This window comes from Meleagris gallopavo, chromosome 9 (assembly GCF_905368555.1).
Source record: "Meleagris gallopavo chromosome 9, MGAL_WU_HG_1.1, whole genome shotgun sequence".
Classification (NCBI taxonomy): domain Eukaryota; kingdom Metazoa; phylum Chordata; class Aves; order Galliformes; family Phasianidae; genus Meleagris; species Meleagris gallopavo.
The window spans coordinates 3,855,895-3,877,637 of NC_139412.1; the positions used below are offsets into that span (position 1 = coordinate 3,855,895).

The 21,743-nt window shown below is 45.2% G+C and overlaps 1 protein-coding gene across 1 annotated transcript in view; it reads right to left on the reverse strand.

The window, feature by feature from the left end:
* The window catches only part of GPC3 (glypican 3), a 115,381-nt gene that overhangs the window by 62,208 nt on the left and 31,430 nt on the right, over positions 1-21,743 (reverse strand). Inside the window, exon 3 of the mRNA XM_019618147.3 lies at positions 5,573-6,267. Within this exon, the coding sequence (XP_019473692.3) occupies positions 5,573-6,267 (695 nt within the window). The remainder of the gene's footprint in view (positions 1-5,572; positions 6,268-21,743) is intronic.

Sequence of the window (21,743 nt, forward strand, 5' to 3'; positions counted from 1 at the left end):
AGGAGACATCTAAACATTTGGGGAAAAACCAGTTCCACAGCAACAAAGCATCCCCTCCACTCAAACAAGAAGCAGGCCAAGTCCCAGTATGCGCAAACAGGTACACAGAGCTGTTAATTAACCTGCACAAATCTGTGCACTCCTTCTGACTTCAGCTGAGAAAAGATGCAGGGAGTCCCACCACGTGCATCATGCTCACACCGTGCCCAAAACAGCATCTGAAATGAAGTCAAGCCAGGCTCAGTGGGCGCCCTATGCAATCCCCTCCCATAAAATGTAGCAGCCTTAGAAAGCTCTTTTTACAGCACAGACCATAAAGTTGCCACCAGCTGTGTGATCTGCTTCTGACCGAAGTCAATGAAAAGATTTGTGTGAGCTTCACTGTGAAGTTGGGTTTGGCATCAAACATGTTGTCAAAGGATGCTCTCCGTGCTGCAGGGAGAGGGGGGGCACTGCCAGCAGCAGCCTTCTACTTTTAATTAAAAAAAAAGCATCGCTGCAAATTCCACTGAAATGCCACAACGTGCCAGAGGCTAGAACACATCCAGTTAAAAGAACAGAGGAAAAGCAATAAAAAAGGGAAAAAATAGAAAAGCTTACAAATAGAAACAAAATCGAATGCTACTTTAAATTAAAGCCACGTTGACATCTAATGGCATCTCCCCCTGCTTCACTCTGGCCATGTCTGCTGCATCCACCTAGCGGCTCTGCACAGCCCTGCACCCCATCCACCAGGGCCAGACCCAATTCAGTGATAAATTCCCCCAGAGCCTCATTTTCCCTCAGCATGGGCAAGAGGTACAGCAGCACACTGCTTTGCCCATGAGAACGTAGGCAATGCTGACCAATGCATGAAGCACGCTGCATCCTCTAGAGGCAAAGCTTTGTTAGCAGCAAGTTAATTAACAGCATAGCAATAATGAGCTTCTTCCTTAGGGCAGGCAAGACATGCAGCGTTCAGTGGGCTGAGAATAACCTCTTAGCTTCACTGCTGCCAAGGGGCAAGTGGTGGCCAAGAGCACCCATGCCAAAGTCACTCCCATGATCAAGATGCAGACTCATAACTCAATTTTTGTCATTACTCATTTAGCACCAGCCAAGCCACCAGCAACATGAGGATGTACAGATCCAAACCAGTTCAATGCTTTGCTGTGTGCACCCCCATCTATCTGAAAATCTCCACTACCTGAATCTCCTCAGCATAATACACCCAAGGAATTTTCAGAGGATCTTCTTGCCGATACCATCCTTGGTGGTCAGATTCACTTCCACCCTGCAGCAGAACAGACACCTGCTTGCCTTGCCCCTTATCAGGGGCATCATACTGCGCATCACAAGATGGGTAACAAAAGTAAGCAATGAACGCATCTTGGGATAGCTGAGCAGCTCTGAGCTTACTGAAATCCAAGTCTCACTGTATTTAGCTTTAAGCAAAAAAGGGAGCTGGCCACCAGCATTAGGAGAGCAGCCAGAGGATTAAACTTTTCCAATAATGAAACTGAAAACGCAGAGGCAGTGCACCCAGCTGCCTATCCCATAGCTGTACCGCATTAAAAGTACAAAGAAACCCATCTGAGCATCTCAAAGGGAATGATTCTGCAAACCACGCTGTCATTTCAAAGCTTCCCTCTGAAGCCTCTCCCAAGCCCCAGCGTAGAAAGAAATCCATTAGCAGATAGGAAAACATGGCAAGGCTCCCTGCTGCCATCCGGGCAGTGCAGCCCCCAGTCAGCTGCCTTAACAGCAGCACACACTGCAACCACCCCAATGGGAACTGAATAAGTGGGTATGGAGACGGGGCATTTCCATCCCCGCCAAAAGCTCCTTTACTTACATACCCTTGAACTTCACTCCTGTGCATGGGCAGGCGCTGCAGACAGAACTGCTGTCAGGCCATGAGGGGAGCAGAAGAAACTCAGCATATCAGCTGTACTGAGTACTCTTGCACCCAGAGATGCAGATCTGATATGTTTTTGAGTGGTAGGTTTGTTAGTGTTTTACATTATTTGTTATGAGCTTGTAGAACTAACCAGAAAGATCTCATGTTCCTTTGAAGCCTGCTCCCATTCCTAGATTTGGTTGTGCTACAAACATCAGCTCCACGTTATGTTCACATCCAATCTCAATTACACCAGCAGGTAAAGCTCCCAGACGTACAGTGCAATACGGATAGCAAAGCTGAAATCCAAATCCTTTTCTCTGATGACTTACACCTGCAGAGCATCCCCCACTCTGGGTGGAGGAGATGGCTGGAACCTCACCCCCAGCCACCCACCTATTTCCACATAGGTCTCACCAGGCTACAAACTGCTTCTTGCTCAGTCTGCTATGATGGGTTCAAAATCCCAGTGAGTTACAGGAAGGAAAAAAAAAAAGCACTGAGGAAAAATATTGACAGACAACTGTCTGTGCTGAGTCAATAACCTTCACCTGAACTCTGCAACCTTACAAAATAAAATTGCAGTGCTGGATTCTGTGAGGGGATCCCAGAGGATGTCAGCTGTGTGACACCCAGACCTGCTGTCTCTGATGTAGTTTCTACAAGAGAGAAAGCCCCAACTCCAAGAAGCATGGGGGTTGGATATTTCATGAAGTTTATTCATGCTGTGTTAGATTGTCCCTATTTGTGGTAGGAAGCACAGGCTGACAGCAATAACTACATTCATGGTTAAAATAACAAGAAGAGAGGGAAGCACCAGGCACGTTTTCAATATGGACCAAAAACACTGGGAAGAAGTAGTGCCATAAGAGCCATACCAAAAGACAGACAAGGGTGGCAGTGTTTACATTCAGGCTATCATCCCAATAAAGGAACGGAAGATAAGTTTTCCATAATTCCAGAGGATTGTCATGACAAATAACCTGCCCTTATGCTTCATAACATACAGCGAGTTGAACTTTGCCTACAGAAACTTTCATGCCAAGGTCAGAAATAAAGCAGGCTGAGACAAAAAGCCAGCACAAGAGCAAAGCCACGTGTTTTCAGAGAAAACTCCTGTGGCACTTTAGGCTTTGATATGACAGTGGCGTCTAAAGCCAATCATATTTACAGGATAACAGTAAATACAAGTGTTTGCTTCCAGGTATATTCCTTGAAACTCAATATGTGCCAATAAGTTTAAGAGAGAAACTTTCATTCCAGCACAGCTACAAGAAATTGCATTCTATCACTTAAGGGCAAAGATGTATGCCCCAGATCCCAGCTGAGCTGTGTTATAACTGCCAGCTCCTCCATCACTGCCCCGTTCTTCTCTGAGCAGCTCATAGCTCAATTGTAAGAAGTCACTCTGGGCTCTGGTTGACACAAGAGTTTTAGCTGAGCAACAGCAGTACTTCAGGATTTAAAAACCCCAGTGACCATTCTCTTTAAGTGACAATTGCTAAGCACTTGGCTTGCTTGCCTCGAAAATTTTCCTCTGCCCTGCTATAACTCAGGAACATCTCTAGAGCAGATAAAAGAATCACACAAGTATTAAATAATCAAGAGAAGCTATGTTTAAGTACCTAACTATAGATGGCACTAATGAATTCAAACTGCTATATCAAATATGAAAGTAATGAATGGTTTGCCAATGCTCAGTGACTTTGTGGTTTGGGTCGTTTTTTTTTTTTAATCTAAAGTCAGTCAGTTTATATACTGGTTTGGCAAAGGATGGGTACATAATGGCTCTACTGCCATGGCTTGCAGTGACTTTAGCAGTGCACTGTGTACTTAACCTCCCACAAACACATTCTCAGCAGACAGATCGAGGTCTCAATGTTTGGCAACACAAGTGACAGCCCTGTTGAAAAATGCACGCTTAACATTGTGCCAATAGAAGTACAACAGAGGAAATACTGGAATCACTCTAGGATCACACAGCAACACAAACTACTGGTGCACACATACATGAGTGTAACCCAACTTCCCAGAAATTTGGTCTTTGTGAAACCACTCAGGTGCCACCACACATCTATGGGCTGTGAAATAACGTGGTGACACATCTCAGGCAACCACCAAGCAAGAGTGGCACAGAAAACAGCTGAGAAGAGAGCTGCTGGCTGAATGCCACAGAGCTCAAAAATCCATAATCTGATACATTTCCAAAACCCCAAAAAGATAAGAGTTACTTACAGTGCAAGTACTACAATGGCCTACATAAACACAGATCTTTTGTAAACGGCAGCCAAGAATGACAGGAACAAGCAGCCAACAAGAAAACATGATAGATTTTAATCATCACAGGCTTTAAGCAAAGTACAAGTTTTTTTGCCCCCATCCCCAGCTCTACACTACCTGCACAGATCAATCAACTGTGTCTCAAGAAAGCCTCCTCTGCAAAACAAACATTACGTTACCACGCTCCATTTGTCCTTGGTGTTCAATCAGAGCAGCAGCTTATTTTCTGAACAAGAAAGCCTCGGTTTCTCAGGAGGTTCAGAAATTCACACAGCATGTTTTTAAAACATCAGATCTCTCCTAATAAGTAGTAAGTAGCCTCAACCCTGGGATTAAACACAGCCCATAACTAGAATGAATTACCCAAATGAGGAAAACTAGACCTCCTTGAGTACATCAGAAAGCACAGATGAGAAACATGGCTGGTGGGCACAGTAGCGATGGGTTGATGGTTAGATTAGATGAGCTGAGAGGAGTTCTCCAACCTTAATCATTCTGATTTTAAGTATATGCCTATACTTGGCATCTACTTGGAGGTACATTTTAGTAACGATAAAAGAGGAAGAAACGGTTTTCTTCCCTACCCCAGCCCACAAACCTCGAACTATAGATAGTCTCTCTCTATCTCCCAGGATGCTCAACATGCTGAGACAAAGCTGCCACATTATATACTCATTATAAGTAAGTTCTTACTTGAATGAGTGAGGGTGTTTTTTCTCCCTATTAGCTTTCAGCACAGTCCCTGGAGCACCAGAGAGCCAAGGGACAGCTAAAAAAGCACGTCCTCTAAGAACTACCCAAAGTAGGAAAAGCACCCAATTAGAAAAAGGACGCCAAAACATCTCAGGTCTTGATCTCCCATCCCACCTACAAGGCTGATGCCAGGGCAAATCCAGAATTTCAGTTCTGAGCAACATCACATACAGAAAGAAGAGTTGAACTCACCCAAACTGGGGAAGGGGCTTTCTAATCATGCAGCACTCCTCCTCAAGCAGCAGCCCAGGTCCAAAAGACATGCTCCCTTCAGTAACCTGCCCTTATCTGAGTCCAGGGCTCTAAACCCTAGGTCCACCCCTTCCGCTCAGGTAAGAGCACAGGTGCAAACACTTTGCCTGGGCCAATCACTCCTCTTCACCAGGTGCTCAATCACCAGTTCAAGCCCTGACCTAATAGCTTCCCCACAGTTGACCTTTCCAATCTTACTCTTTCTGTGATTCTGATGCCCAGTTCCCCCAGATACCAGTTTCAAGTGCTCTGAAAAGTTTTAAAACCGAGAACTGAGATGAAAGGAGAAAGGAGCTGGAAATCTGAGCCCTTGGGGATTGTTGGCTGTAGGAAAGGGGTAGTTTGCTTTCAGTACACAACTGAGAACTGAGCCCTGCTGCAGCCAGGAGCAACAAAAAACCAACTCACAGTTGCCGAGAGCTTTCCTCCATTCTTCTGCACGTAGATGACTGCATCCCGCACCAGGGAGAAGAGGTTCAGGAGGACGTGCTCCATGTCATAGACACCACGCATGCCCTTGGTCAACCCCTCCAAGGAGCTGATGTAATCTCTCCAGTGACGGTCGATCTCACCAACCCCTGCCAGGCACCCGTACGTCACCGTGCCGCAGTACCCGGCGCAGGGCTTGGCCAGGAGCAGCCCCTGGCAGTGTGAGCAGTACCACATCTTGAGCAGCGCCCGCCCGCACTCCTTGCTGAGCTTCAGGTGGTCGGTGGTGTTTATCACCTCGATTCCCAGGTTGAGTGCTTGCAGAAAGACCCGTGTGGCCTGCAGTGACTTGGACACCTGCGTCATCATCATCTTCGGGTAGTTACCAAAGGCCTTGAGGTCTCTCCTGGCTGCACGAAGGCATTCAGTCATTTCAACTGAGGGATCCGGGAAGCCAGGATTGATCAAGTGGGAGTAGACCAAAGGAAATAAACTATCAAAAAATTCATTTATCATGTCATTAACGCTGATGTCAGAGCCCAGTATGTACAGCGAGACATCCGTGAAAAGTTCTCCAACAAACTTAAGAGCTCTGGGCCCCATGCTCTTGTAGTGGTTCCTAAACATGCTGTTGGTGAAGTTCCTTGCGTGTCTCACTACGATCTCAAAGGCTTCTGCAGAAGAAAACAAAACAAAACGGGTGATTAGGAGATGAGCTCAGAAACAGGGAGGAAAACTTCAGGTCCCATCACAGCTGCAGAGGCTGCTCCCATCCTGACCAGTGTGGGTCAACCATGCCTGCTGCAATACCGATCACCTTCAGCCATTTGGATATTAGGAAACATTTATTCTCAGGAAGAGTGGTGCTGCATTGGCACAGCTGCCCAAGGAGTGCTGCCCTGGAGGTGCTCCAGAACCATGGGGATGTGGCACTGACGGATGTGGTGATGGGAATGGTGGGGGTTGGGGTTGGACTTGGGGATCTTGGAGTTCTTTTCCAGCCTTGATGATTCTCTGATCCTACAATTTCCAGGTGAACGCCCACATCCTTTAAGCATGAGCTGCATTTCAAAATTGCAAAAACAAGGATCTAGTTAACATTTCAGTTTTTAAAGAAAATATTGATCCAAGAAAAGGCCTAGACTGCAATTTCACTCTCTCCCTCTTCCATATTGATTTGAAATTAACAGGAATTCTATCTTCAGACAGTTTATGACAGAGATAAATGTTTGACAATCTACACAGTGTTCAAAATCAGGGAACAGTAAATGCCAACATTCCATTATGAAAAGTAAAACATGTAGGAGTTTAATCACAGAGGATATTCAGACCCAGCTGGTAGCACTACATGTCCTCATGCCACCTGCAAGGCCTCTGCAGCTCCTTAGCTCTCCTGAATTCACATTTTATCCTCCCTGGACACAGCAGCTCCATGGCCCAAAACGATGCAGAGCCTCCAAGCCTGTGGGTCTCTGACACCCCATGCTGCAGCTGCTCTCAGCCGTGTCACTGTGAAAACCTGCACCCAGTGCACCCAGGCTCTATTTGCATGGAAATTATCCATGTTCAATAATTAAAGGGCGTGTTTAATTTTTAAAGCCATAAGTTCCATTTTTTTTTTCTCTTTGTTAAGTCGGAGATGCAGCTGTGCGTGGTCTGACTCCTGCACACAGGGATCCAGGATCAGCACAGCCACAGGCGGTGCCGGGTCCCCAACAGCTCCCAGACCACCCCCAGGACTCCATGCTGCTTCCCCCAAACACAAACCATGCACAAAGGGGTCTGATGCTCCCTGCTGTCTCCCATACCAGCATGCAGAAAACTACACTGTGAGCACCGATTGGAACAGAAATGACCAAACACAACCATTCAGACCACATTTCCACCTGCCTGGTGCCAGCAACCCCACCAAAGCAGCAGTAGGAAAGCAGATTCTGGCTGCTCCGCTATGGGAAGTTTTAGAGGGAAAAAAAAAAAAAAAAAAGGTTCTTTAAATAGGACACAGGGATTATGAAACTTTTTTTCTCCTTTATCCTCAAGAGCACCAGAATAGCTTTTGCCTGAACAAAGAATACAAAGCATTTTTTGGGGCAGCATTTTTAACAGTGCCAGGATTCTCATGCTGTGCTCACGGCTCGACTTTAACCTCCTCTCTGTGAGTTCCCTTATAAAAAGTCACCCCCTCTTCCCTCTCCTCGCTCCTCTGTGCTTTGCAAGTTACCATCAGAGCCGAGAGACCCTTCACTGATTAGAAAAATATTCCAGGCTCCAGTGCAAGGCTCCTACAGCGAGAGATGCTGCAGAAAGGAACTGAGAGCAGCGTGCATCAGAGCAGCACGCACACACAGTCCCACTGCTTCAAGGGTCGTGACACGCACATCGTTTTTCTCATCAAGCTGCCTGAGAGTGCCTATTTCATGCGCCTCGGAGTCTTTGCATATACCCATTAGAGAGCGCAATAGGCACAACAAAGGCACATAGAGCCTCCTGCTGCCCCGCTAATAGATGTGAGAAATAATAAAACTTGGTCCAAAAAAAAAAAAAAACCAAACAAAAAGTCTCCCAGATCCAAAATATCTCATGCCCAAATCCCCTGGCGGTTGCTACAAGAGCACTAAAACCCAGGCACAACCCAGGGCCGTGCTGTGAGCGCTTCAAAGCACGGGAAGTGTGTGGGTCAGCCCCCGTGCTCAGGGCTTTGCTACTGGGAAAAACTTATAGTATGGCACTCCTGCAGTCCTGACTGCTGGGGGACAATTCAGGCTTTTATTTCTTTTTCTTTCTTTTTCATTTCAAGGATATTTTCAAACCCTGCCACTTAAAGAAGCTGGTCCTCAGCTCTTGCTGAAGCAGAGCAAATATCCTGACAGCAGTGATGGGGCGCACTGGCAGACTTGCACCCACCTTCCAGCACGCGTGGCAGCACAGGCTTCACGTGTTATTGTCTCCATCACTGTAGCTGTGCATACACCACAGAGCTCAACCACACTGCTCTGCCCCAGGGTGGGAGGGAATGGCCTCAAGCTGCACCAGGAAAGGTGCGGGTTGGATAGTGGGAACAATTTCTTCTCTGAAAGAGTGAGGGGACACTGGCACAGGCTGCCCAAGGAGTCACCGTCCCTGGAGGTTTTCCAGAACAGTGGGGATGTGGCACTGAGGGATGTGTGGTCAGCAGGCAATACTGGTGGTAGACGGATGGTTGGATTAGATGACCTTGGAGGTCTTTTCTAACCTAATTATTCTAACTTCTCGTTGCCAGGTGAAACCAAGGGAAGTGGTGCAGGACATGAGGCACAGCACCCCCAGCTGCAAAGCTCCATCGCTGTGACGAGCATTGGCAAGGGTGGTTTATTATACGGCTCACAAAAGATGCATGAAACAGTGAAACCTTTACTCCAGAGCACATTCATCAGGCGAGAATTGAAAAATGTGGGCTCCCCTCAAGCCCCTGGGGTGAATTGCAATGGTCAAGAAGGAAGGACGATGCTGTGTCACCATCACATTGGCACATATGGGCAGGTGCCATCTCCACCAGGATCTTGTGGCACATGAATTCATATATTCCTAACTCAATCAGGTGATTGAGTTAGGAATATATGTGATTCCTACCTTCAGGTCCAGGGTTTCAAATGGTCAAGAGCCCCATATGTTTAAAATAAATGCTCAGCCACAAGAAGCCATACCACACACTTTAGCATTCACAGATGGAAATTCCAATATTCATCAAGAAAATCCCCCAAGTTTTGCTTTTTTGCAAGCTCGCCAAGACGTTTTCTGACATGGCAATTGCTGTGGTACTGCTGGGAAACTGAGAAAGCAGCCATAGGCATCCATGTGTGAGTGAGATCTGGAGAGGGAAGTATTTCTTTAATACCTCATGGCAGCAGCCTGTATTCCTGAAAGACACACAAAGGAGCTTACCAAGAGAGAAACAACTGTTTGCAATAATGGCCTGGCTGCCATAGGCACTGCTGGTGAGACGAACTGTGAGTCATTTTTCAAACAGCAGGTAATATTTATTTACAAACTTGAAAAAGGTTCACAGTATATTGAGCAGAAAGGAAACAAAACCCAAGAGTTTTTCCCCTGGCAGCAATAAGAGCAGACTCCAGATTTGTTCTTTTATGATTTACACTACTGTGCAAGTTTTTAACAACATTATCTGGAGACAAAAGCTCTTCTAGGCAGCATAATTACTTTTGTCTGTAGCATTGCAAAGCCCATCAGATGGTGCCACTGCTGCTCTTACAAGGTTTGTTTCTCTGAACACATTTGGAGCTTAGGAAATGGGTTTTTCACCCCTCGACTATGAGACAGCCTTTTGGATTACTTTTGCAATAGTGTTACGATAAAATTTACGGACTCGAGCTCCCAAGGATTATGAGATTAGCTTCAAAGCATTTGTAATAGAAATTAAAACAGTTTAATTATTCTGTCTTCCCGCTTTTAAGCCATCAGGGCTCACATTTTCTCCCTTTGCTCCATCACCATTAGAGTAAAGAGGAGAAGTCTGGGTCCATTCTCCAGATCAGAAGGGGCTCCTCTCCCCCATGGGAGCCAAGGTAGAGGTTTCCAAAGGCAGAGCTGCTCACCAGCCAAAGCCGTACCATTCTGCTCATCAGAGAGCATCTTCTCCTAATTATCTGTGCCTATCAAAATGCCAGGCTCAAAACCCATTTATTTTAATTGTTCAGTTTATCCAGTGCCCTGGCATTTAGAAACACACTCCCTGAAGTTTTCCATAAAAATACTGTATGCTAACTCCTCATTAGACCCACACCAAATGCCTCAAGAACATGAGGACTTACACTCTAGGTAACTGTCCGACTGCTGAGCAATTAGTCACACTGCGGCTCACCCGTTTATTATTTATATCCTGCACACAAACCCCTTAATGTCAGGACTCCGAGGTGCCACTCTCCACCTGGGCTTCCCAAGAACTCCCAGGAAAGGCTACTTGACAAATAACTCCTCAAAGGAGAAGTCTTTCCAGGAGCTTTGTGCTTAACACGCGTCTGCAGCGCTGTTGATTAAATATGGGTTGCACATCTATTGTATAATTTGTTTTTTTGGAGCATCAAGTAATATTCTGCTTTGTGCCTTGACAGATGTGCGAATGCTTAAGAGATTCGTGAAAATTTAATAAAGACAAAGTTAAAAATGCAAACAGTCAAGGCTGGCACGAGGGAAGGATGAACATGATTCTTTATCAAAGCCAAGGGGAGCGGGGGGAATAAGGGCAGGCTCAGCCCTTCGGGGGGGGGAATCAACTCTTTGAAAGGGTTGATAATTGCAGGACAAGGGGAAATGGTTTCAAGTTGAGGGAGGGGAGATTTAGGTTGGATGTCAGGGGGAAGTTCTTTACCAAGAGAGTGGTGAGGTGCTGGAACAGCTGCCCAGAGAGGCTGTGGATGCCCCGTCCATCCCTGGAGGTGTTCAAGGCCAGGTTGGATGGGTCCCTGGGCAGCCTGGTCTAATATTAAATGGGGAGATTGGGGACCCTGCCTGTGGCAGGGGGTTGGAGATTCATGATCCTTGAGGTCCCTTCCAACCCCGTGATTCTGTGATTCTGTGATTCAGAGAGGGACGTATGGAGCTTCTGCTGCAAGAAAGTGGCTCTTTTTCTAGGGGCAGTGGATGGATGACAGGATAGGCCTGGTGAGGTGGGATTGGACTGGATGATCTTAGATGACTTTTCCAACCTTAATGACTCTATGATTCTATTTGGAGACTCTTGTTTTGAGAAGATGTTAATCTGCACCATCCACTTGTGCAGAGGGCAGTGGGAGCACAGAGCTGGCAGGGCTCAGGGTCACGGAGGAGCATTTCTCTTTTACAGAAATATGCACACTCCCAATGTTTCATATCTTCCTCTTTCCCTCTAAAGGGAAAAAGTTAATTAAACCAATCCAAGAGGACAAAACAAATCACTGAAAGCACCAAGCTTTTGTTAGGTTGTAATTATATCAATAATGTGCTCAGAACTAATGTCACATCACTGGGGAACTCTCACCTTCACCGCTGCTACCGCAAATATTTACACTCCAATTCACATCACTGTTCTCTCTCCATTTTGTTGCAAAAATGACAATCTCCACCCACTAGAGGGAAAAAATAAAGGTAAAGTGCCCCAGAAACCAGCTCTTGGTCAACCCCCAGCCACACTTCTACTAATGGGAGGCCCCAACATCCAAAATAATGGTGTTATAATGACAGCAAATATGAAGCTTGCCTCTTAAATGGACAAAATGTGTTTGAAACAGAGGACAAATGATTCTATAAATTCCCTCTCAAATTTACAAGGTGAGTATCTGGCAGCCAGCTCTTCCTAAAACACAGGACACCAATATGTGCACTCCCTCCATTTATCTTAAACTAAGATGTATAAGCTATTTCCAACATTGCCCAACTAGCAAATTCCTTTATTCATCAGAATAAATGAAGATAAGTCAAGTCACTGGGTTAAGTTGACTTGGAAAAATCTGAAAAAAAGACTTGTGGAAGTGCATTGGTCTCCTTCACTTCAGAGCAAGGCAGATCTGAGGCGGGTTTTCCAGGCTCCCTTTCATTTCAGAAGGCTTTTATCGGCCGTTAAGTCTCCAACAATGGAGAGCAGACTATTTATTTAAGAAGCAAATTCCTTCCTTTCTAATCTCTCCTGGTCAAATTCTCTTTAAAGTTATCTCAACTGTCTGATGAAAAGCAAATGGTAGAAAATCAGTTCTTGATCCCTACAGTAACATGAAGGGCTCGCGCGTCTTTAAGGGTACCTGTTGGCTGTTTTTAAAGCACTTCAGCCTCAAACCCGTTATTGCTGGTTTTGCTTCCTACCTGTGCTCTCAGAACTCAGGAAAGACATTCGCTCAGCAACAGAGTCAAACACAACGAATATTGGTGTAATTTTCTTCCCCTAAAGAGCGGCTCTTCCCAAGACAGAGCAATGACAAGGCTCTCAAAAGCAATTTAGTGATGTCAGGCTGATTTTGTCTAAAGACATCTCAGGAGGATGGGGATTTCCCGCATGGAGATGAGAGTGTGGATCGTTTCAAGAGCCCAAATGCTATTGCTCCCAACATGTCCCAGACACACCAACCCCAGGCACCATCCCCAGCTCAAGGCCCTAGCTCTCAGACTTGGCCCTTTCCAAAAACTGGACTCTACCTCTGAATTAACTTGAGTCGATCTCCCACACTAAATTTTTTATTCACTCATTTTTAAGTGATGCATGGGCAGGACCCACAACTGAGACCTGATTTGATTAACACTCCTTTCCCAAAAGACGATAAAAATGTTTTATCGTCTCCTTACCCCCTCTCATGGTAACGGGAGTGCAGGATGAGAATTTGGCTTTCAAGAAGGCAACTCAAACACTGATGCCAGAAATCGATCCGAGGCCGCACCGCCCGCTCTGGACGGACTTTCCTCCAAGAACATGAATAATCCCTGCAAGGTAACAGCACCATTCATCTCTCCAAAGTTCCTCGCAGGCGTAAATCCCTTGCTGAAGAAGGAGCCACGTGTTCAGCTGCCTTCCTAGTAAATTAAAATTCAGTTTGTTCTTTTTATAAAGAGAAACACAACAAGCATGGATCGATAAATTTACCAAAAGTTAGATGGCAGCTGGTTTGCTCAGTAATAGAGCAACCACTCTCAGACATGGTTTAGCGCATAATCCCCGGATCAATATAAGTTTTGATTTATAAATAATGATAACAAAAGTAGCAAGGACAAATAACACTTCTAAAAAGTAAACACTTTCTCCAAAGGATGCTTCCAGCATAAACTCTCAGATAAAGACTGCAAATTTCAAGGGCTGCGCATGGAAACGACACAGAACACATTGTCTGACACCATTAAATATTCATCCCCTGCACTGCTATGTTCATACACAAGCATTCTGCAGCTCAGTCCTCCTGAAGGCACACATCCTGCACAGATGGACACCTGTGATGCTCTAAGAGCACAGTGGCATCTACCAGCATGAGTTGTGACTGTTAGCAGCAGGGAGGTGGAAAAAGAGGTTCCCTACCCTAGGAAACGACTCCTTGGTAGTGTTTGCTAAGCATACACTTCTAACTATGGAATCTGTTCCTCTGAAGAAAAATTACCAGAGTCACTTCCCCTCTGAACACCTCCACACAAGATATTTCCTTACTGCCAGCACTTTGTTTATTATGGAGCCTTTCCTAGGCATGAAAAAGAGGCTGGAGAGGATAATAAATCCCATCACCTGACAATGTTTTCAATTACTCTGCATGTTAAAACGATGCTACCACAAATAGGTTGCAAGAGATATGCTGCAAAACCTATTAACTTACTGTAAATCTATTCAAGCCAGGAATTTCACACCTTGCAGAATTTTACCATTAGTCCTGGGAATGAGTTTATTGCTGGACAGGGAGGGCATGAGCCCATGAGGGTCATTTCGAAGACACACGGCACCACGACCTGGCCAAATAGGAATAGGGTTAGGGTGTTTAACATGTTAGTGGTAGATGCTTGCACACTTCCCTGTACATTCACCACCAAACAAAAGGTCAGATTTCTTTTTCTAAGCTTCTCCTCACTTCCAGATGGAAGCATTGCCATCTCTAGAAGGTAAGAACAGCAGATGTACAATTCAGGACCTGATTATATTTATATTTTATATTCATGGAGAGGAGAATATTCAAGGGAATGAAGCTCAGGGTCAAATTCAGAGATTCCTAACCCAATCCCTGCCCCAAGCCCACCTGTGCTTGCTAGGAAAAATATTTTCCCTCAAAAAGTTCTTCTTCGTGTCTTCTTGTCAAGAATCAAAAAGATTCATTTCCTGTGATGTCTGCAGTTAACCGACTGGCTCAGGCATGTCAGAGACAGATCCTTCTTGATAACAGAGTAATGGGAGTTGTTACAGCCCCTGGAGAAGGAGAGCAGCCAGCCCATTTTCTGCTATCAGAGCTGATTGCTGCTGCTCCTCTGCTGGCACTGAGAGAGGGAAGCTCACATCTTCCCATCAGCATCCACTGCTGCAGAGCCTCCCACAGCAGCAATATGGAAGACATGGAGGGAAGGAAGGAGAAATTAAAGCCTGGCAGCCTTGAGCCATGCCCACATCCATACAGCTTCATTACCTCGAGGTGAAAGCTCTGGACTGAAAGACCTGCATGCTTGGGACCAGCATTAGGAACCAGTCTGGCTCTTGCCATGAAGAGGGGCAAGCATCCCCTGTGCAAACTGCATCCCATTCTTAAAATAGGAAAGTGTATCTTGATAGAAGGAAATAGCATCCTTCTGTGCTCGCTACGCCAGAGTTTGTGCTGAAAAGCCTCTCTTCCTTTCTCCTGCTGCCAATTGGATGGCATTTTATATATACACGAGATATCTGAAACTGCAATAAAACCCCAGTGACAAAAATAAAACTAGCAATGGAAAAAGCAGCTCCTGCTCAGGGCGGCAGTGGGGGGAGATGTTAGAAGTCTTCTGTAGCAAAAGCTATTGAAGTTTGCAAACATGCAGCTCTGTGCAAACTCCTGGCAGACACCGAGTCCCCCCTTGGGTCAGACAAAGAGCCCACGGACGCCAGGGCTTCAGAGCCTCCTCATAAACACTTCCACTTTAAGCCAGTTTAACTGGAAAAGGTCAAGACCAGTAACAGCACAACATGTGTTATCGGTTAAACAAAGTGAGCAGCTATCAGTTAAACAAAGAGCACTTAGACACAAACCAAACCAAAGAACCTCTGTATTCCAGGCACCCAGATGCATCTCTCCTGCCCTGCTGAGCTGATCTGTTCTGCGTGCAGCCTCCATGAAGTCTGCACAGTGATTTATTCCTTAGTCGTATATGAAAAAACAACTATTCAGGTAAAGAGAGTACAAAAGTAATGAAATAACACAGGTAACAACATCCAAAGCTACTAATGCCACCGACATCTGTTGCCCAGAGTTCGCTGCTATGTTTCTGATTTCCCATCAAAGAGCATCATCTCCTTACTGCCCAGTTTGTATATACAGCAAATCATAGAATGGCCTGGGTTGAAAAGGACCACAATAATCACCCAGTTTCAACCCCCTACTATTTTTTCCCTAAAAAGCTCAAATGGACATACATATTAAACAGGCTTTTACCAATCAAGTCTGCTCTTTTCATGGCACACGTTTCCCTACTCTTATGAGTATGGAAACACGGGCAGGATTAAAACCAGAGCATTCCTCACTCCAGCAAATGAAACCTGCAGGAAAACTTCATCTTCAATAGAAACTGAGTCTATTGCCAGGTGCTGGAACTGCTTGCAGAATCTGTTGTAACAGATTTGCAGAGGGGATAATGTAGGATTTCTGTTGAGAATTTAAAACCAAAACAAACTGGGTTCTCTCCGCTGTGGGAAAAAGCTTGAAAATGTGACCCCAGTGCTGGGAGACAAGAAAGGCAAATTAAGCGAAACCTCACAACGTATCGTTTTTCAAAATTGCCAATTTTAATGCTGATCACATTGTTCTCAGGACTTTAATCACGATTTCATAATGCCCTGAGGTTATGGGAACCGAAAACCACATGCTTGTGCTGAAATGAGACAGCAAAACATTCTGCAAATTCATCTTTCCTACGCTCATGAAGAACACTCATGTTTCACTCCTCATCTTTAACCCCCGCTAAAGCAGAAGGTTACCAGCATCTCACTGGGACTTACAAGCTTCAGCTAACGTGAACAACTGTCACTAAAAGCTGAAAATCCCTCATGTGTGCACCACTATTCCAACAACAACAGGCATCTGCTCCACTTTGCCCCCATGCAAACACCCCGAGCAGAGAGGTGTATCTGTAGCTCTAAGCAGGGCAAAATCAAAGTCACAGATCGAATAAATAGAGGTGTCAGTGACACTGCAGAAGGTGAGCATTTCAGAAGTTACTTTGAGGTGGATTTGACTGCACACAGTCTTCCTCCATTGCAAATACAATTTATTTTTTATTTTTAAAAGGTCTGGCTTAAATTATCAGCCTTGTGATAACTGCACTTGAAGTGGGTGCAATCTGCTGCCCTACAGCTCATGCCAAGGCCTCTCAGCCCAGCTCTGGGTGCTCCTACTGCTGCACACATACAGGAGTCAGACAGAGAAAGGCTCATTTCACTAACACTCTTTATTTGTTTGTACTTCGAGAAGGTAAAAGAGAGTGGGGGGTGTAAAACAAAGTATTGGTAAGTTTATTAGATTTATGGTGCTTTTTAAAGCATTTCAACAACCAGAACATCACTTCCATTCCAAAGCAGAGAGGGTTTCTCAGCCCACTTTTCCACTCTCCAGCTTGCTCTCTCTATCTAGAAAGTGAACTAGGCAGCAGAACGCAAACAAAAAGGCTGAACTCCTTCTCACCCTTTACATTCCTGCGCAAACCCACTCCTGCAGCACACTGCTCCTCTAATAGCCTAGAACTGAAGCCTTAAAACCCTGTCTGCAGGGAGAATTAGACTGGATTTATTGCAAACACCTCCTCCGGACACTTGTAAAGCAATTTGAGAGCACCTAATGGATTTAGGATTTAGTTAAATTGGTGCAACACAATAAAGAGATTAAGCATGTGGTCAATCACAAGTCATTGAGTTAGTGTATCCTCAGGAAGCTGCCAGCCACCACCAAGGTCCAGCTGAGGAGGGAAAAAGAGGAGTAGAACACAGCTCAGATGGAGGAATGATGTGCATGGAGAGAAGACTGGGAGTGCCCAACTCTACCTGGCAGCAGTGTCACACACCAAGAAATTGGAGAAGAAAAGCCACTTTTCAGCCCAATTCCCAAGAAAAGATTCAGGAGAAGGTTTGCCACAGACTGTTCTTTTGGTAGTCCAGGAAATAATTGGACTATATTCTGATTTCACATTCACAGTGGCAATACAGAAGAGCTATCCCAGTGATCTATCAGTCACACTCCTTGCCGCACCGTTTATTTCTGAGTAGACTCGTTAATAACCTCCCACCCAACACAGTGGAACTACGAATGTTTTGTTCAGACAAGGCCTACCCTGCTTCTGTTAGCTCTTCCCTATACAAAAGCTATCTTCATTTCAGAAGAAGCCATCCGTTTTTCACAGTCGCCGAGTAATTACTTTTCAAACAAGCTGTAATGAAAGGCTTCCCCCATAGAGAACTCCATTTCCAAGTGAGAACACAAGTATCCAAATATTTCAGTGGTTGGAATTATACTGTAATAGCCTACCTTATTGGTTCATTTCATATCAAACTTTGTGAGGCTTCCAGGCATTTACACCACCAGCTCTCCTTCCCTTATTGTAAAATCTTTTTTATTGACAATTCAATCATGTCAGGTTTGGAACAGTAGACGCACTGATTTGATCAGCTATCATTGAATTTACAATATATAAATGACAGCACCATCTCTGGCCCACGTCTCAAGCAGCTGCCTTCTATCGATTTATATTCTACTAGTAAGGAAGAAAAATTGCAGCACAATGTAGTGGTATAGTCTGAGATCAATACCAATTTTTTTCTTAATGACACGAAGGCCAAGATAAGGACAGCATAAGTCAAAGCCAGACAGATCAAATTTGCCCGATATCCCTTTCAATTACTGAGGTACATACACAGGGATGTGTAACATTAAAGTTGAGGGGAGCGTTATCAAAATGGCTTAAAATTACAATGGACTTACAAGGCTGCCTGATGTCTTCATGGCCTCAGACACCGTGACGGACAGGTTGGGTTTTCCTCTTTCCAGCCACCATGGCACACAGCACAGAGCACAGCCTCGGGGGTATCTACAACAGCCTGAAAGGAGGTGGCATGGATGGAGGGGTTGGCCTCTTCTCACAGGTAGCAGTGACAGGACGAGAGCCAATCACTTCATGCTGAACAAGGGGATGTTCAGGTTGGATATTAGGGAATATTTCTTCCCCGAAAAACTGGTGAGGCACTGGCACAGGCTGCCCAGGGAGGTTGTGGGGTCACCATCCCTGGAGATAGTCAAGAACTGTAGAGATGTGACACTGAAGGACATGTCATGGCCACGGTGGGAGTGTGTTGGAGTTGGGCTTGATCTTAGAGGTATTTTCCAACCATAAGGACTCTTTGATTCTACTGTATGATCTGGGCTCTTACAGATTGCTCTCTTATAAAGTCCAGCTCATTAATAATAGAAAACCCCTAATTATTCCAGTGATGCCAACATTTCATAAGTTCAGTTGTTACTTAGCGAGAAGTTATAGGTGAGCACTTTCTTCATTAGCACCTCTGCAATTATGGTAGCAGAACCTTCCGGCCTAAATGCTCAGCATTTATGCAGCTTGAATTCCCATTCTTGATTGGCAGCCGGAAAGCAGTGCTGTCATGATTTATACATCTTCCACACACCATGTTTTGATAATTACAGGTTCCGAGCAGCTCATGATTACACTATTTGCACCATCCTAATTATAAGCCCAAACACACTTGGAAATGTACATTCACATGTAGAGATGAGGGAGACAACTCAGCTCCCAACTGCCATCAAAACGACGGTCCCTGAAATTATCTGCAAAATCCTGTATGGGAGACTTCAAAGGAGGAAAGAGCAGATTAAAGTTTTCCTCGCTTCTTTCCTGGAGGCAGAAAAGGGCAAGAGCACTTTGATAATTATTAATTTATACGACCTTGGTGCGTATGCATTCCTCATAGCTCTTTCAAATGCATTGAGAACAACTGGTGTCAAAGCACGTTTAACCAAGGCGTGTGCGCCCATGAACAGCAAACAAGAAAACATTAGAAAAGAGAAGTGGGAAGGAAAGGAAGTGACTTGTTGGTTGCTCATGTACAACTCACTGCCCCGCTCTGCTCAAGGCTGTGACCTTTCAATAGGGGGGTTGAAACAAGATGATCATTGTGGTCCTTTTCAACGCAGGCCATACTATGATTCTGTGATTCTATGTTTTCTCTATAACGCATGCAGCCTTTGGGCTGATGCTCCATTTTCTCCTCCCCTTCATTTCAGGATCATTACAACCCCTCCTATAAATCAGAGCGTCCTTTTGGTGCAATTACTTGGCAAAAAACACCGTGCAGAGTTTTTCACTTGGCACTGGCCATGTTCCAAAAGCTCCTGGAAAATGCTGCTTCCGCTCTGAAAAACAAACGCCGATTTCTAATTGCCTAAAAGCATAAGGCATTCCGTTCAGAGATTGTTTCTTTGGAATAAATATTTATCGACACCCACAGCCCACCTATTTAGGCGCTTTTTTTCCCCCTATCTAAAAAGAAAATATGCACATTTTAAAATGGGTTTGCTTTTCCTCTGTCATAAAAAATGCAGGCTGCATTGCTCATTCATGAGGGTTTCGTTTTTAATCTGCCATCTCAGACAGGTTTGGTCCGCATTTTGTGGCGAGGACAGGCATGAGAAAAAGGAAACTTTGCTTTCAGAAGAAAGACTGAAAAGAAAAAAAACACCAAAAACCTCCACAATGCGTTTGCCTCCGAGAATCCCAGAAGTCCTTGTGGCAGCAGATGCAATTTGATGCTCACACTGGGTCCTTGAATCTCATTGTTCCCAGAGCACATTAACTTGACATTTCGAAATACTGTTTTTGAAAACCAGACTAACATGAAGGAGTTGCTGGTTATTCCAGATCTGCAGGGCAGCAGCAGAAATGAGGGTGGTCATTAATTTCTCCCCCCCACTTGTGAGAAAATAAAAAGTCAACTTCTAATGAGAGCTGTCCCTGGCAAATGGCACAGTGATGGAGATGCACGCTCTGCATCGCAGCGGTTTCAATCTCATTCCTCTGGTGTCAGCACATCCAGCCCCATCCCAGCTCTGGGCTCTGCTGCCCCAGTGCAGGGCATTCAGTGAATGGGAGATAAGAACACCTCCCCTGTGTGCAAGACAGCAAGCGTTTATCAAAAGTTTTTATTGGATTTCTGGATTCTTCCTTTCCTCCTCAGGTACTTCTGATGCTCAAGTATTAAATATAAAAGTTGCAGCTGAAAGGGTTTACTAATGAATAAAACAGCATTAAAACTAACTACCTAGCATTTTGCAGAACTCCTAGCTGCCTAATCATGATTCAAAATAATTTTAAAAAATCAAGTACGGAGGGTTTCAGAACGATGCCACAAAGTGCAAGTTGGGACATCCACATGGTGCAGAACAGGGGCTCAGGTCCATCACTGCTTGTTTTCCAGGAGAGGATATTGGCCCATTACACTCAGATTCCAATTCCTGACCTCTGCAGTAATGCATTGATCGCAGGGTGCAGTGATCCAAGCATGGGAGACAGCCAGAATTCATCGCTGCTGTGCAGAGATCTGCTCCATGCCTTGCACTGCTTCTTTCTTTCTTCCTCTCCTTCTTCTGTGTTGCCAAAGGTTTGAGACACTGGCCACCCTGTTTGCTTGGCTGTACCATCATCGGGTCCTTCTGACTGGGATGGGGAACGTAGCACTGCAGGGCAGCAACTGTAGATCTGCATTTAGAAACAAGCATTTTGCCTTGCAGAGGGGTGTCAGGGTGATTGTATCACCAACATGCTCAAGAATGCCCAGGGGTAATAAGCTGCCAAGAGAATGACTGGAAACTTGCCCTGGCAAGAATCTCTTCCTCCTCTCTCCACAAAAAAAAAAAACAAAAAACAAAAAAACCCTAATGGATCAAGTGGCAGCAGTATCATGCATAGAGATAGCCTTCCAGCTGCAAGAGGGACCTCAGGGCAGATAAGCTAACAGCTCCCTGTACAGAACAGAGCTGCTGCAGGGATACAGCACACACTCCAGCAGGGGCTGCCCCAAAGCCCCATCCTGCAACTGCATCAGGTCCTGCAGTGGGCAGGAGAACAGCAGAGGAAGGCACAGTGCCACCAAAGCAAGGCCAGGACTGCTTGAGAGCACCCCAGAGGCTGAGCACAGTGGGGTAAGAGCAGCAAGCCAGCAATCGCTACTCAGTTATTGTTCTCGCTGGGGCAATATATTAAAAAAATGTATATATTTTTTTAAATAATTTCTGAGCCCAATTGCTTGGAAGACACCCAAGGAGATGCTGAACAAGCTGAATTAACAATCCTGAATTAAAGCTCCTGCTGTTCTCCCTGTCTGAAGGTCACAAAGAAACACGTGCTCTGGAGCACGTCTGTCCCACTGTGGTCCCCAGCCCTGGGACACCTACAGGGCAGCAAAGGACCAAAGCAAGGA